General features: G+C 40.1%; 1 protein-coding gene across 1 annotated transcript in view; it reads right to left on the reverse strand.

The window, feature by feature from the left end:
- Positions 1-280: 280 nt before the first annotated feature.
- The window catches only part of LOC140245424 (protein Wnt-1), a 57,949-nt gene continuing 39,490 nt past the window's right edge, over positions 281-18,739 (reverse strand). The window contains exons 3-4 of the mRNA XM_072325002.1: positions 3,584-3,849; positions 281-766 (exon numbers count right to left, since the gene is read on the reverse strand). Coding sequence (XP_072181103.1) covers positions 281-766; positions 3,584-3,849 — 752 coding nt within the window. The remainder of the gene's footprint in view (positions 767-3,583; positions 3,850-18,739) is intronic.

Below are 18,739 nucleotides of genomic sequence, written 5' to 3' on the forward strand. Positions count from 1 at the left end.
CGTAAATTAATTCGTTTCAGTCAGTCCTGGTGTTCTGGTGTTCTGCAAGACTCCGAGATGACACCAAGAGTGCTCAGTCGGCAGACGGTATTACTATCTCTCCGTTGTGCATCATGCCCGATGATGTTATAAGAGCAACAATTTGCCATGATGGCTCCCGATAGCGCGACGTGCACTCGGAACTCCGTCTCCGCGGTTCAACGGGACTCACGAACACGAAATATCGCTACACACCTAGGTTTCTGTCTCTGATCCATCATGGATCCAAGTTTTTTCTTGACTACAAACATCTATGTACAGTTCTATAGGACGTGCACTCTTCGCACTTCACCTTACAGCACCAGTGAAATGTGCAGCTACACCTCTCTTTCACTTTGATCTCGGTGGAGTCCGACCCCCTTTGGCAACACATTAAATCACACCCGTCCACCCCCAGGGACGTGGCGTTGCACTCCCGCCCCCTCGTGCCGGGCGTGCCAAACTTGGCGTTTCTCTCGCAGAAATCCGGCGAGCTTTCGAAGTACACCAGGTCTCTTTCACCCGGCTGCTTGTGGGACGGGTTGTAAGGCACAAAGCTGGACTCGTTCTCGCTGTCGCTCGGGTTGCCGTCGTTCCGCATCGTGACGCGGGAGGCCCCGTCGAAACGGTCTTTGATGAGGTTCCCGACCACCCTAAAAGTTGGTAGACGCATCCAGCAGGTTTTCACCGTACAGCTCCCCGACATCCCGTGACACTTGCATTCTCTCCTCATCTCGCTGGAGACAGTCTGGAAGATAACAAAAATAAAAACAACATCTATGAATATTCATTACCGGTTTACCCATGTCAAAGGTTCACCATTCATCGTGACATACCAGGGGTCCGTTTCACGAAAGTCTTATGAGAGACTTTTCACTCATTAGACACACTTATGAAAGGCTTCATGAAATGGATTTGAGAGTCTCATAAAGCTCAATATGAGTGACTTTGGCCGCTCTGAGATTTGTGTAAAGACGTTTATGTGATGACTTCATGAAATGGACCCCAGGACAAGGAAACCTATAATTTTGCAGGACAATTTGATTTACACTTATAGGTTTAAATCACCCGACAACGAGTTTCTCTCAATTTGCAGTTCGTATTTTCAAGTCCTGTACGAAATCACTATTAATCGAGAGGAATTTGTGAAATCCAATGGCTCTTACTTTGAAAATATGACAGTTGAAGTGATTCAGCTCAACTCCAGCAAATACTTTTTTTAATCTCTTGCTGTTCTCGTTCAGAAATGGTCATTTTCAAATTCAGCTTGAGCCTAACACCAGCTTTGCAGAGAAATACGCTGTCATTATGATCATTGTTACTACTGTTGGTACTATCATTGTCGTATTGTCATTATCATTTGAAATTTATTACATTGTTATCAACTATATTGCTATCATCATCATAAATGATTCTAGATGAATCGGAATATGTGAGTATACATCAGTGTTACATTGTGTTTATGACTGAGCTGTGATATTAGCTATACATGTATAATCAAAACGTGAAAAAAATTGCAGATAACTTTTCCTTGACATGAAAGAAGATTGTCTATGTTGTGTACAATTATTGTAACGTTGACGTAAACTTATTAGCCAACACTCTCACTCCTTGCCATTACCAGCTCATTTTTTTCGGGGGGGGGGGGGGGGGTGGGTGGGGGACATGATTGGTATGAATTTATTTTATACTTCTTTTGCAGCCAGAAGATAAGAAGACAAACATGGAATGCGACCGATGACAACATTGAATAAGAGTTTTTAGACTCTACTGTTACAGTTAGGCGTCACCTTAATACATTTACTGTGTATTTTCGCCACATCACACATTCAAGAATGCATTGCACACTACAGCTATATGAAGATGCACGGGCTGGATTGGCTAAAACGGAAAACCTTGTACACTCTTGTTTCAATCTTATATACTATAGCATAATTATGTGTTAATGGCTGGCAAGTGTACGTTAGAATGTGAAGAATGAGCAAATACAGGGCAATGATTCAAGAGGGTTATACTGCAGGGGGTGTAGAAATTGCATAGGCCTAATGACAAGGTGAAGGAAAAGAAATAATGCTTTATAGGGAGATGAAATTAGGAGAACACGGGGGAAGTTCGAGAATCGGACGGGTAAAGACGTGGGGGGGGGGGAGGCTTGTCTGCGAATCAGGCAGAGAAAAGAAAGAGACTTCGGTTTTGAAGACGCACAGACCTTTGCACACAAACTGTGCAGTATTATCAACGGGAGAAAGCTTACATTTCTTCTCTTTAAAGTGGCGAATTTTAATTGGGGGTAAACAAGATTTAACCGGAACAGAAATGATTAATGATAGTTTGAGTAAATGGAAGTGACGGGGGAGGGGGGAGGGGAGGGAAACGAACTATGAAGATTCGATGAAAGAGGAGAAAGGGTGTAGGTAGAATGAGATCATCGAATAGGAGGGGAAGGAAAGCAGGTAAGTCGAGAAGGAGTGGAGAGGAGGCATGAGGTGGCGGCAAATCGACAGACTTCACAAGGGTTTTACGATCACTTCAAGCCGCTTGGAATGAAAAGGCGCGAGTTTTAGGACCGCCACGGCATCAAAAGCTTCGCCATTCGCGCGGCAGGGATGGGCTAGATTCTCTCTATGCTGGTTCGGTAAACATTGTTAAGCGAGATGAACCGTCTTTTGTATGTCGTTCTGCAGAAATGTTTATGCCTTCAACTTCTAAATTGCTTCTCCTTTGATCGTTGCTCGTTTAATCGCCATCCCCCATCTTAGGAAACCCAAATCGCATCGAGAGGAAAAACTGAAGACATGTAGAAAAACACACAAACTTCTTAGTAGGTTTGGGGGAGGGGAGGTGAATCATGCAAAACTGAGTGACCTTGCGTTTTGAATGCGTGAAATTCCTCTTTCCGCGAGAAGATATCAAAACTCGGCCGATATTTGACCTTTTTGTAGCTCTTAGTAGTTATTTTCATAACACTTTTCCCAGAGAAGAACCGGTGAAATAATTCGAGGACCTGAATACCAGCATTTATCGTGATCGCACTTTCACTAACATAACATAACATAACATACACATCTGTTTTCTTTCTGTCTCTTTTATGTTAATATAATCATGTAGTATATATCTATATTATAGATAGATAGATAGATAGATAGGTAGACAGACAGACAGACAGATAGATAGATAGATAGATAGGTAGACAGACAGACAGACAGATAGATAGATAGATAGATAGATAGATAGATAGATAGATAGATAGATAGATAGATAAGCATATATTTCGTTATATAACTCCTTGTAAGTACAATGTTATTGCAGGATGTTATTTCTAGGTGTGTGTTTCCTCTGTCTCCGTCTGTCTGTCTGTCTGTCTCTGTCTCTCTCTCTCTCTCTCTTTATAGATAAATAGATGAATATATTGGTAGATTGGTAGACAAATAGATAGTAGAATTGAAGATAGATCGATTGATGGATAGATACAGTATCAGATAAACAGATGAATTGTCTTTGTGTAAGCACAATATCATTGCATGTTATTTCTTGGAGTGCTTGTATTTGGTTGGAGCGTTCTTACCCGCCTCCCGGCGTCGTTATTGTGCAGGTTCATCGTATGTCTCAGGTCGTGTCCCTTCTCGCCGGAGTCGACGAACTTCTTACCGATGCGTTGTCCGAACACGACGTTGTCGCTGCACCCGCCCCACTCCCAGTCGCTCCCGCTCTCGCCGCGGTACTTGTAGTCGCAGGTGCAGGATTCGATCGTCCCCTCGCTGCACGACCTCGCCAGTGAGTGGGTCACCGCCGCGCTCGTTATCGAGTAAATGAAGGCGGTCTCACGGCAACCTATGAGAGGAGACATTGACAGGGGAGAAAAATAGAAGTTACAAAATACCATGGCAACAGATGGAACATACAAAAGAAAAACTAAAGGCGATACAAGTATTGCAGAGGAAAGGTTCCCTTATGCCTATGAGATACCATTCCACATCACAGTTATTGCGTGCCTCGATGGGTTGACATACACTAAGGGTGAAACCCTTTCTATGCCATGGACTTTGGAGAGTGTATATATATATATATATATATAACGCTATGTGGTTTTCTGAACCCGTCGATACTCAGGGCACGCAAAAGATTGATGCACAGACTTAGTGTTGTAAATTCACGAAAGTATCATGCACCCGAAAATGCTGGTTTTACATTATCTGAAAATGAGACACTCTGTTTTATGTTTTACGCAATTCATTTGTCTTGTCTTTCCTTTCCATTTACCCAGTCGTCACCATACAAGGACACATCGAGACAGAATAATTCTTAACTGAGTCAGAGAAATCGGGAAATATGTTACCAACGGAAATACAAATTTTCAGAGTTTCTCAGTGAAATTACTCGTGATAATGAATGGTATCATCGATACATTAAAGTTTAATATTACATTTTTTATTTGCAAATTGCTTGTTATATGTAATTCTGTGTATGTTTCTTTCGGGGGGGGGGGGGTTCTGAGACTATCATCAGTAAGAAGCATCGGCTTAAAATGGCAGACTCATACATGTTCTCTTTTCTTTCTCAAACTGTAAATAAGTGTATCGTTGATTTCTTTGATTTCATTGCATTTGTTCAAATACTTTAACGGCTTAATTATCGTGATCATATTTTGTGTTACTTAATTTGTTCAAAATACATGTACCGTTAATAATGATTCATGTATGATTTTAATGGAAAATACAGAAACAAAATTAAACTGACATTGAACGTGAGAAAAATATTATCCTAGTCACTGTTATCAACACAATCTGTGCAATTAACCTTTTGAACGGCGACAGGGGAGCTGCATACATTTACAACAATCATGAACATAATATTATGCATATCTCTTTTGTTCTTGAGGACATTTTCATAGGTTGTCATTCTAGATAAGTGCATACTAAATTGCAAAAATGCAGGTATGAATATATGTACAAGTGGCGTCCATAAGATTCTCTCTGTAAAATAAAACAATTAACAAACACAGAAACTTTTGCATGGAGAGTGGCATGATCTCTAGCAGGACATGGAATGGTGAAAGGAGAGAGAAATAGGAAGAGAAGGAGAGGGAAAAAAGATGATGATGAGAAAGAAGAGGAACCCTAAGAGTCAAGGTGAGTCAGAGGGTTCACTCTTCCAAGTTATGATGACTCCATCGGAGCTCAAAGAGAATAATCCGCTTATTTAGAAACCGTTCCCGATTCTCATTATCGTCAACTACCGTCGTCGGAGTCGTAGTTGGAGGTTTGGCACGCCGAGAGTGTTTCCAGATTCTCACGCCGTTAGTCACCGGTTCGTCAATGGGCAGCGAAAAGGATTACTAGCTATCAATAGCGGCTTAAAGGCGATTAACGGTGTTAAAGATGCTCCGCGGGGGGATAACGAAACTGTTAAGCGAGGGCAATAAAATTTTCAAATAAGAGAGTAATAGAATTCTATTCATAGGGACCAGGAATGCGACAGCTTCAGGTCCCTCAAGGAAAGGATTCCCCCTATATAATCGATAGACCTGTGGCCGTTCGTTCTTTCTCGATGGGCTGATTTTCACACGGACATGCTATTGAACGCCAAGTGGCGCATTGTTGCAGCGCGTCCGAGCGTGGGTGGGACTGGGCAGTTTCTTAGCACTGAGCGGACCCAATAAACTCACCCATTCGTTGGGAGACAATCAGAAGATTTTTTTGCTGTTATCTTACGAGGTAATGAACGGGTCACCGATGAAAAGAGTGTTTTGATACATTCTGGGCATGTTGACCGCTTTCTGTGATGAATAATAAGATGATTTACCGGTACCGACACGTATTGCTGCGAGGAAAGGGCGTTGCATGAAGGCTATACACACACAATACTATATGTCTAAAATACAGTACAGATATCTAACAGTCTACACGTCGTCTGCAACTTTGTCAATAATTGAATCGTGTGAAGTACTGACGTTCTTCCACTTCATGGAATGTTCCTGATTGCCCGTGTGTTATTGTACAATCACTATTGACTTTTCCAGCGTTTACCCCATAAAATTCTCATTCGACCAACATCGAAACACATAGTCTACCCTTGTTGTCCCCCTTTTTTCTTTTCCTTTTTGTTGCAATTAACTGCTTTTTCTGCCCCCATTTTCCCTCTGTAATTTCCATTGCTTTCAATCACTCCAAGTCCTTATGTAGACAAGACTTGATGAGTCACGACCAGGTTCAAAGGCTGTGCCGATTGGCTCCGACACGTCAATGAACGATAAAACCCGTCTCGCGCTTCCGGCGTCGAGCACCGCGGCATCCTCCACCAAGAGCTATACGTCACGCACACGAGATCATCGAGCACCGACAAGGTTTATAGATACCCTTTCTATGAATAGCAGAGTGAGCTTGGCTAATTTTAGTTTTATCCGCTCCATGTTAGAATGACTTTCTGAGGTTTATTGCGTGACTATTATTTCGAATATTCACTATTCATTAGAAAAGCGCACGTGCACCGTTTAACGTCTTCAATTCATCTCAATTCAATTTGATTTATTCAAAATTTTCTGCATTGAACATATTTATAATACAAATGAAATGCAGCATTTTTTCGAGCACAATAAGGCATACAATCTGTACATTCGAACACAACTGAAATGTACGTATACTTAAAAGGAGATAGACTTAAAAAGGAGATAGACGATGATGACGCTCGAGTCTTTGTGGACGCTTCTAAAGAATGGCATACATGCTGGTCAGAGCCGATACGAAAAGACTGCCGTGAAACAAGCTAGTAGTCTTCATGCGATGTTTTCTCACGGGAGCTTCGCGACTGGAAATCACACAATACCTTATTGTTTACAACTCATCATACAATGGATAATTTTCCTATACTATTAATTTTTTTATTTGTTTTATTAAACTAGTCGTTGCACCAGCCTGAAATTATATTCCTTCAAAGTTCCTGCAGTGAAGACCTCCGTAACCTCCCCTTCAACCTATATCCCTCGACGCATGCGCTCTGTTTATCCTCATCCCTATATACTCTCCATTACTTCATCTCTCTTTCTTTCTGATGTCTCTCCTATCCCCTCCTTATCCTTTACAGGCATCATATACGAAATTGCGCCAATTCCCGACAGGCCGTGCGCGTCCTTCCGTTTTCCTCCCCGTCTTTTGGCACTGAAGTTAGCCGCCAAATAGTAAACAAACTTTTAGACTGAAGTTTTCTTCATCTCGCTTCGCTTTGTCTACGGCGTCCTCGAAGTGGGATTAGGCGGATAGCACGCTCCAGTTCAATTCCCAAGCCCCCTTTCGCGTTGAAATGTGTCCACTACCGGCCCTCCGCCGATAGTCCCGTTCGCGAGGAACTCTGGGTAAGCCATTCCTATCAGCTTCGCGTTCACCTCTGTCTTTGTTAAGGTGTAAATCCAGTGTGAAAAAGAAGGGGAAAAAAGTACACGGAATGCCTCAGATAGCAGAAGAAATACCTTACATTGCAGCTCTGATTTTATGTTGCCGAGGCGACTAAGAGAACAGTAAGAAAGGCTGTGGGGAGCATCGTTCTGAATTTTTAATTTTTATTCTAATTCTGGTAACGGAAATCCCAAAAGCAGATTAAACTAGATAAAAGGTAACCTATTACCACGAAAAAACACAAGTCACTCTAAAATCACCTAGATACATTGTACGTGTCATGTTATTCGTGCTACCGTTGTGAATATATAGCATGGATTTGACACAAAGACCTTCAGATTCAAGATCCCCAGACCAAACCACGCGGTTACATAACAATGAAACGAAATGCCTTTCTGTCATTCGCTTTGCTCTTCTCTTTGCGAATGGCACCAGAGTCGAGTGAGGGCAAACCTTCTAGTTCAAAACCAACAAAGAATATTGTCTTGAGAATAATACCTTCAATAGACGTTATGACAATTATTACACGGCGATAGGAGCAATGATAGAAACGGATGACAATGATGATAACGGAGATTATGATAAATGATAACGACGATAATGATTATAACAATAATGGTAAACAAGACAAGAAAAAGTAGAAAGAAAGAAAGAAAGAAAGAAAGAAGAGGTATGAAATGAAAGCAATACACAAGAATGGCCGAAAGAAGAGATCGCGTGAGCAATTCAAATTTCCGGAAAAACAGAAAATACAATATATCGCAGACTCAGTATGAGTATTTGTTTGGACAATTATGATTAATAAAGTACCATTGCCCTTTACCTCTGTTTAGTCGTGTCTACAGAGCACCGCAAATGAAAGAATGGATCGCTAAATTCACCACACAGATAGGACAAAGATATAGGGAAAATTCAAAGAGAATTCAACATACAAAGATTTTTTCTTAATCCCTTCATTTTAAGACTTCAACGTAGTTTCACTTTTCTAGCACAATGAAAGAGCGCATGGCTTACGTCTTCCAGAAGGCAGGGGGGAATAGTGCTACCCTAAACATGTGTCAATAACAAGTGAAAAGATTGTGTACTTTTCTCTTATAAAAACCGAAACTTTGAGGAATTCTCTTTATATCTTTCTTTATATCGTTGTAGTATTTTGACGTCAGGAACCATTGTAAGTCTTCTCATCCAGCGATTGAGGTACTGAAACTTGACGAATTCATAACTTTTGAATTGGTTGCCCGATTTTCCTCAAACTTAAAGCTTCACACTGATGTGGTCTACTTATATTTCTGCATCATTCACTCAATTCACACGTATTTCTGGGTTTCATTCCCCTTTGAAAAGAGTTGTTGTCAAAACATTTCACCTCAATCTGCTTCAACACGTTTCGGATGGATTGAATAATTCAACATCTATACTCGAGGACAAAACTTTAATGGGAACTTTTCGTAATTCCGGAATTGAAATATGGTTCGTTATTCCAAAGGTTCAATCGGATACGCGCAATCTTTTCATTTTCGCATGAACGAACTTTTGGAATGACGCCACAAATGTTTGGATCAACGAATCATTTTTCATTTCCGGGGGTTAAGGAGTATCTAGGTATACGGAATTTATATGTTTCGAAATAGCGAGCTTCGGAACCTTATTTCATTTTCGGGTCATAACCAAAATTTCGGAATAACGAACATCACCCGATTTACTTCGAGACGCAAACTGACTTCATGAATGCGGAAGGTGAACGAAGCATTGAGTAAAATTCAAGAGAATCGGAGATCCATTAAAAAAAAGTATAGATATTTCCCAATTTGGTAGCTTCTTTTTGTCTCCCTCTTGATTGATGAGAAGAACACCATAACAATTTGTGATAACTCAATTAAATTAATCTATAATGAAGAAAATAAAGGGAGAGGGGGAGAGAGAAGTTTACGAAACTAATCGGTTTCACATCAGAGGACATCACAAGAGTACTCGCTTTTAATCCTTTAGAAGGAATGAAGAAGACTGATTTTAACCCTTAAAATACTTCAGTGTTAAGTCGAATTTTTTTTTTTTTTCATTTTCAGAATTACGAACCTTCGGAATAATTAACGAACCTCATTTCAATACCGGATTAACAAACATATTCGAAAAATGGATTTTCGGAATAATGGACAGCAAGCTATAAATCGAGCCCAGTTTTATACCGGCATGGATGATTTCCAGCGATTTGTGGGAGCTCATGAACCCTCACAAGCACCCACTTTTTTTTTTTTTCTTAAAGGAGGTCCCACTTTGAATTCCAAGTAGACCACAATGCAAAGAATACAGACTCAGAATCAGAACAATGAAAGTCTCATTTCAATCGGACGAGAAATATATTGCACAGAACAATCCCATCAGGAAAACCGTCATCATTTATAATCACATCAACAAATCGTAACAGTAATGGCATTATGACGTCACAACTTTACCACTGGTTTGCATCAAAAGCACTGTAAGCTTCATTGGTCAGTGAAACAGAAACTTTCACAAAACTCCAGTTGAAGGGTCATCATCTCCGAAATCATTAGCAGCTGTAGAGTGATATTATGGCTCGATTCTTTCTCTGTTAACTCCTCCTTTAAAAACGGGGGAGGGGGATTTTTGACGATCAGCTTACGAATTAATATGCGACTTAGGCGATTGCATTGCGATTGCGATTTCTGTAAATGGCACACAAGCGTATCACGATCAACCCTTGCCTTACACATTATTTTTTCAAATCTTACTTTAAGTGCTTTCTCTTTTGGTGTACATTCAATATAAAATTGCTTTATATCTTCGTTTCTATGCCAATGTTATCTTACGCATGTATTAAGCACAATAATTATCACTTTTTAATATGATTTTGTCCACATTTTCTTAATTTTTGTCACATTGTATTGACAATGGAATGCAGAAATAAAACCAAACTGAACTGAAAAAGTACATATGGCCAATATCACTGTTCTGTAAAAAAAAAAAAAAAACAACAACAACAACAACAACAACAACAAACAAACTAAATTTGATATTCTAAAATTCTATCGCTTTCTTATGTTTGTCCAATGCAAAATACGACACAGGTCTTTAATGTATTTTACAACACACCGATGCCGAAACAAATGAAACCGAAAGAGAATGAAAATGACTTTTTTTTTTTCGATACAATCATCTTACTTCATAAATAAAAATCTAGAAATTGTATCAGTTCCCTTCTATACTGTCTTTCCTACTGTCTTCGATAACTTTTTGATTCTCTCACTCTTAACCTCTTCTCTCCCTCTCTCACCTCCTACCTCCCCCTTCCCCACCCCTTTCTCTTTCTCTCATGCCTCTCTTCGTCATGTTTACCCTACAGCTCACCAGTTTTGCGCTTCGCGCTTGCCTGATCGTGATGACACAAGTCGTGATCTGCGAACCCCAGATTTGTTGGTTCACTGATCGTCGACTACTTTTCTAGAGGACACTTCGGGAGTTTTTTTTTTTCTCTCTCTCTCTCTCTCTCTCTTTCCTCCCTCCCTCCTTATTTATCTCTATCTGTCTCTCTTCTCCCTCCCACTCTCTCTGTCTGTCTCTCTCTCTCTCTCTTACATGAATCACAACGAGGTGTTAGCCTCTCGTTTATAGCTGTAAGCTATGTATCGAGCGCGACAACATCGATACGGTTGCCATGGTTACGCTGGACCGCATCTCGTATTCAATGGAGATGCCTCCAAATTAATTTTGGAGCGATTTAAGCGATCCCTTTAGTTTCCTTTGAAATAACGGGAAAATGATGAAGAAATTATTGTACAGTGTAAGATTCGAATGGACGGGAGCAGTCCCTCGGTACCGAATTTTTCCGCCCAAGTTTCTGATTTCCTGCAATTTCATGCGATAGTTATTGCGTTATCCGTGCTCTAAATGAATAAACACATCTTTTGAGCTACTTCGGGGAAAGGGGCGGGATAAGATATCGTACAGCATAAATTATCATATTATCTCATCTGAAGTTAAATGTCCTTGCAAGTATGTTTTAGGAGTTAAAAGAGCATTCTGATAAATTTATGTTTTAGAAATGAAAAGAAAATTCCACTTGACTTTCGTCAAGAAAGACAAGTGAAGTCATTCAAACAAAGCAGCAAAATTTTATTGAAATTGCTCAAACTTTTCAAGCTTGCATTTGTGTAGGCCCCATCGTGATGTTTCTTACTTTGTAAGATCATATTCATCAGTATTACTGTAAACAGACCATTACGTTTATTTTCATATCGGGACAGTTGTATATTCAGGTAAAGATCTCATCCAATTCGTACTTTGAAATTTTTGTATATGCATAATTGTATTTTTTGTATGACAAAATTCTGTCAGCATTTGCTTGGGCTTACAATAGCGGATGCCATTATTAAAATGTCCATAATTCTTTAAAGTTTAGTTGACAGTTTTTGTTCATATAGATGGGTTTCAGACTAAAATGTTGAGGGATTGGGAATTCAATGCATAGTGATAAATTTCAAAATATTGCCGGTTCTACAATGACAATATGATATGCGAGTTCAGTTTTGACTGGTGTGGGGCCCACAGCTCGCTGAGACTTTTTAGACACAGATCAACTTCAGCCGAACAGCTGGACGCATCGAACATAACACCTTGGCGAGTTTCATCCGTATCAAAACATTGTTGCATGAGTCATAGGTTTGAAGCGCTCTGCGGGATAAACCGTCACATTATCCCCGTCCAATCGGCACACCGATTCCCAAACACGCCAAGTTCAAGGCGAGGGACCAACGCGTGGACCCGAGATTCCTCTCAAATACGGACTCAAACAAAAACACACCCGTGCCCAGCATGCCAAAACGCCAACTACGTTTCAATTCGACGTTTAACTACCCCTGCCGAGGGACCCATGGTGTCCAGAACGTTACATAACACCAAAACGAATTCAGTCGTCCAACTTTATGCTCGAACTCAGATTTCTCCAGAACGCAGTATTTTGTCTTAGAGTTATCACATCATTCAGTCTTAAAGCATAAAAGAGATCATTGAACTTGTTGAGAAACGCTAATTGTTTTCCGGCGGATTGTGAAAGTGCCGAAAATCCCGTCGAATGAAACCCTACCCCATATCGCCCGACTGCAGGCCCTTTTGAGCCAGGAAAAAACGAAAACAAAGACGTTTTACAAAATTTGCTACCTCCTCTTACTCTACCTCGTATTCCCTTTAGTCTTTTTAGCACTAAAAAGATTCCGAAGGGAGTCTACAGCAGACGATACGGCGCCGATGCGTTTACGTTTTACACCGGTTGTGAGGCAAGGTGCTGTGCTTTTTCATTGGTCGTGGCGATGACTGAAGACCCCAGCTTAGGTGGAGAAGGAATCCATCCCGCCAAGCCCCCCTTAAATCCGCTCCTCAGCTACAAGAGTCGAGTGAAGGGTGTCAGAAGGGGTTAAGCGGGCATGGCTCGCTCCTCTAACTTTCACCCCAACACGTCCTCCGCTTTCAACCAGATGTGGCGAGTTAAGGCATCTCACCACATCTCTCGTCATCCTATTATGGACTTCTTCTCTTTTCTCTCTCTCTCACTTACTCCAACTTCTTCGCGACAATGCGGAGAGAGAGAAAAATAGTTTGTAGGTCTCTATTTCATTTCCTAACAGGAACTGCTCTCTTCAATTCCACAATACAACATTCCTCGCGCTAACAACTTAATAATTCTCCCTGATATGTTTTGGACTTTTCTCCGTGTAAGAGGCAAAAATAAGTTATTTTTCTGCCCGACTTTTCATAAATTGGCGACCTCTATCGCTGCAGCCGCTTGTCGTTGATTTCTGGCACAACCAGAATCCATATTGACTCAATCCAAGACACAACTCTGTGTTTCGACAGTGCGCATAAATTGTAAAGAGAGATGCAATGATGAGATCTAGAAAAAAGGGGCAAAATGAGTTGAATTAATTCTATAATAGAAGTTAATGATTTACATAGTGCAACTCTGATTTGAAATTCTACACTACGGCCCTGTAGCAAAATGTCTCCTAAGTCATTTAGACACACTTCCTGCTAAAACCAAGAAAAAAAATAAAGAAACAAAGACAAACACTAACAAATGCAAACTAGGGTAACAGCTCGTTATTCCGAAGGTTCGTTATTCCGAAGGCTCTTTAGTCCGAAGATTCGTTATTCCGAAGGTTCGTTATTCCGAATTTCATTTTCGGATTAACGAATTTTCGGAATAACGAACCTTCGGAATAACGCCACAAATGTTCGGATTAACAAACCCTTTTTCATTTTCGGATAAACGAACCTCTAGGTATAGGGACTTTGTGTGTTTCGGATTAACGAACCTTTGGAATAATGAACCTTCGGAACAGCGAACCTTCGGAATAACGAACAGCACCTGCAAACTAGAGGGATACATTGATATGAAATGAATTTCTTTTACTTTTTTGTTTTCTTTCTCGACTCCTTTGTGAGACACAAGATTGCTATATCACAGTCAGTGACAGTGTCGGTAGGTTGTGCGTATTTCGTCTCGGTATACTGGTATCTCGACATGGTATTTAAATTGACGCGCGCGTATCATACAAACATTAGTGACTATGATGCCATTAGTAATCTTAATGTGATGTCAACAAAAACAGACCTTGGTGATTGTTACGACCGTATCCATGGTGATGAGTACACAAGAATCAACAGACGACAACAGATCCCGCTCTTTTCACACCATGTGGCAAACAATGTTGTGTTAAGTACGTATTTGAACTATTTCCTAAAAAAAAAAAAAAAAAAATTTAACCCGCAAATACAACAGGAAATCGCCTAATTAATGAGGGAAAACAGACCGAAGTGGAAAACAAACAAAAGAAAAAGAAGTCAAGGTTGTGGCAAAGCTTACTATAGCTGCAAGTGTTCACACGTGGCCACAAAAATTCGGCATACCTTAAAATGAACCAAGAAGAAGAAGCAAATTACGGAACGAATAAGACAACGCCTACAGTGTCATGAGAGTGGTAGCAGTACCTTCTATAAAAAAAGGAATGGGAAAATATAACAATACAGCAGCAGAACCTTCGCTTCAGTGCAATTCAAAAGAACTGAGTTCCCATCTGGGGACCTCTCGCTGTTCAGTGCAAATTTAAGTTCATCACCGAAGGCGTTATTGGTGGTTATTCTATAAATAGACCATTGAGTTCTTGAAGTAACATTAAAACAAGACCAATAATGAAGTTTCTTCCCGACCAAATTTTACAATGCAGGCTTCGGTGATGTGAAGATTGGATCGGTAGTTATTTCTTAGTCTTTTTTCACTTTTGCTCAAATAATGTTTACGAAAGAACAGTTGACGCTGACAACATTAACATCAGAACAACGTCTATAACAGCAGCAAAGTTACACTATCCATTCCTCGGACTTAAAAGGTTCTTTGGAAGCGTTCCCTTACCCCCATCAAGTTCAACTTCTGGACCTGTTTCAAATCAAATTCCGAAGCCCGCAAAAGTCCTATTATTGCCGATAGTGTCGCGGCTTTGGCATGATTATCGGTGGATGGTGCGTTGAGGATGTTGCGGTCAGTGTACAAGTGCCCTGTTTTTGCGCCCCGGGGACATTCGCGCGCCGCTGAGGAACGTTGTTGTTTTCTTTTGCTTTGTTATCTTTTGTCGTGTCGCGTTTTGCTGTTTTCTTCCAGCGCGCAGCCAGTTAAATGTGATGGAAATTATATGGGTTTTGTCTCATATTAATGTTGAGAATCATGAAGAGGAAACAAACGAGCAGATTACCCGACGAGTTTTGGTTATCTTGTCTTCATGTTTGTTTTGTTTTGTTTTTCATGTGATTTCTAAGCACTGCGTAAACTATGTTACAGCGAGAAATAAAAACTGTATCACTTTTAAGAGAGAAACCATTGATGCAACCAAAAGTTCGTTCTTAATTTTATGCATGATAAAAATTTATACATTTTAACACACACACACACAAACAAGCAACCAAACACACACTAACACAAACGGACAACAGACACTGGCATGTATACACACACAAATATTTCGAGAAAAAAAATGGATAGGTAGAGAGAGACCGAGACTGACAAAAAAAAATGGCTTCTTTCAAGACCGCCATACCCGTCGTCTATACATGAGAAAGACCTAAAACCCGTTTAACGAGTCCAGAAGTAGTGTTAATTTTGTTGGAATATCAATGACGTACTAGCACCAAGCGATGACGTAGATGTTGCGATTATGAGGCAAGAGGTCTGCTGCTTTCGTTGCCATTTTAAAGATCGTAAGGAATGTTTCAATCATAGCATTATCCTGTTGCTTCTTATAATAGTAATCGAAATGAAAAAGTTGATGAAAGTCATAATGAAAGTTGAATAGTAGCAATGATAATGATAATGATAATGATAATGACAATGTAGCAGTTGTAATAATACTGACAACAATAATAAAGATAATAATGATAATAGTAATAGTAATAACAGTAGAAAATAATAGTAATGATAACGATAATGGTGCAGGTATTGAAGTAAGGTAAAAATTGTAAAGATCAAAAAATTATGTACGTGTGTGTGTGTGTGTGTGACAGAACCTTCAAAGGGATGATAATGGTTGAGGTGAGGATTAAGCCTTTAATTTTTTGCAAGATACTTGATAGCCACTTTATGAAATGTTTAAGAGCATGCAATTTTATGAAGAATTCAGAGTTCATTTGAGGAAGAATCGGTTTTCAAATGGGTGAGATATCCAAAAACAAAGTAAAACAAAGCGATTCTAATAAAAGGTGGGTCCCACCTTTTATCAAGATTGCTTTGTTTTGGATATCTCAGCCATATTTCAAAACCAATGTTCATCAAATAAACTTTGAAATAGTGTTGTCAGCAAAAGACCAGCAAGTTTCATTGAGTATGTATGTTTTGAAGGAGAGAGTAAAGTGCAATATCTAAGGGACAAAAACAAACTTATCATTATGAAACAGGAGAAATGTTGACGAACATTGGAGTGCGAATGAAGCAGAAACAGTAACAAATAGAAAAGTAACGCCAGGAAATTGGATTCATAAGAAAGCAGTTATAACCGGACACCATGGCGGATGGATTATATTGATGTATTTATAGTATAGATGGAAGTAAAATTGTTATTGAACTAGAAGGTGAGCAGACAAAAAACATACAGAGATAATACAAGAGATGGAATGAATGATAGATAGATCTTAGGGAGGTTTGTAGGTGAGAGTCTGGGACTTACGATCGGCCCCCCGATGTCCGAATTTTGCCTCTCTCATTGTGGTTCGTAAGCTGTCTCTTCATGCTACTCAATTACCGCAACCCCGGACGCGTACTCCGGGGAGCCTACTCGGGTGCATTCTCCCAGCGTCAGGGGTGGTCGGCCGCGTCTTTCCTCCTCCCGCTCTCTCTCTCCTCCTCCTCCTCCTCTTGCACTTCTTCTCTCCTCCTCTTTTTTCTCTCATCTCTAGAGAAGGATGAATGACTAGGGGTGCGAGGAGGAAAGGGCGAGGGGAGGAGGGGAGCGAGGGAGGGGTGCGGCAGGCCATTTTGACGGGCCAAAACAGGTGACTGGAGAACTTGCAACAGTTTACAAATTGGTCCTCACTTTCCGCCTAGTCGGGGATTAAATTGAATCACCTTAAAGGGACCCAGAACATGGCATTCACTTCAAGATGGGATCGATCGAATCCTTTTCATGGACAAGCCTTCCAGGTTAAACCTATCATTTTGTCTTCTACTCAGAGAACATTCAAACCGTGGAAGTTGGAAGAACTGCAACTAACCGAGAAGTTATACGTAAGAGGCGATATATGCTCCGTAAAAAGACAAGACAGAATGAAAACGAAAGGCTGTGGAAATGATTTTGATAAAAAATAATAATTTTGTTCCCATTTTCGATTTGGACAGATTGCTGAAACACGAACAACAGTTCCCAAAAATGAGACCTCAAATGTGAAATCAAACTGGAATGGGTTGCAGTAAGAACGTTTTATCAAATCTCCAACCAGTGTTTACTGACGAGAAAGACCTGTATGCAATGTGGGAGCGAGCACGAATTAGTCTCTTACACAGCATCGAAGCTTTCATTATTCAATAATGCCTCAATCTCAGTCAAATCAAATTCAAGGTCATTAACAATAAAGCAAAAACGGGAGTTACAAATTTGCGAATAAGCAGAAACCCTTATTTTCTAGAAAACAAGCGCGATTGCTCTTCTACAGCTCATTTGAATCTTTGGAATCTTGAATTTGAGTCGTAGCTCTGAATACCCTTCTACTATCATGTGTTACCTCAAGCCGCAATGATATCAAAATTAATATTTTTTTTTGCGTCGAGTAGTTTTTATAGCAACTGGTTGACAAATTGCCTTTATCGACGTGGAATAAGCACCAATTATTCTGTTTTTTAGTAGTAGCCATGATTAAAAAATGGGCATATGACATATTGTATACTCGGGCTGGATTGCGTATTCAGGAGATCGTTGATTCGCATCCAAAATTAATTTCAATTATTTCTACTAAAACACTGAATAGTCAGTGCTTATTTATCACCGTCATTCATAGATTGAAATGGTAATATAAAGAAGAATATCTGTTTCATATAATGTTATAAGGTTTTTTTGTTTCCATGAACTCCAACGTGTCGCGGATTTTTATCCAAGCATCAAACGCATTTGGTAACCATGTGAATGGTTCTCTTCATTGTCAGTTTGACGTCTCATTTCATTCCTTTAGGAAGCACTATTTGCTTTAATTCAAACCTAACCATTTTTGTTAACTTTTTTTTCCATCTGCGTTCAAGTGATGATAGTACCTTGACCTTTTATCCTTGTCCCTTCTTCTTTCCCAAATATCATCTTGTGTGTCGGGTGCCTCCAATCCGTTAATGTTCTGCTCAAAAGGTGGATTTTCTTTTGAATACGCTGCAGTTGAGAGGTTCAATGTTATTCCGCGGTGGTTCAGCAGGGGTGATTATTGATGGCCGAGTTTCTGTTTCGTCATGCACGAGGAGCCGTGACAGAACTCCTTCCTCCCCTCCCCCCCCCCCCTTTCCCATTTATTCCCCACACATGTTGCAACAGATGTAAGACAAAGCATCAATCCATAAATCATCGTATATGTCATATTGCGAGTGGTCTGTGCCTGACTAGACACTCAAAGTGAAAATCCGCTCACCGCTCAAGATGACGATAATTCTCAGAACAGTGGAAATTTCGTTTCTAATTCGACGAGAAGTGAGAAATTTATGACATTTTGTTTCAAAAAGATAGATATTGACATCGATCACGATCAACCTGCAAATCAGAAATGGTGATTATATTGTGGGGAGCGTGGGGAGCGTCTGAGGG

The sequence above is a fragment of the Diadema setosum genome, chromosome 22, assembly GCF_964275005.1.
Source record: "Diadema setosum chromosome 22, eeDiaSeto1, whole genome shotgun sequence".
NCBI lineage: Eukaryota > Metazoa > Echinodermata > Echinoidea > Diadematoida > Diadematidae > Diadema > Diadema setosum.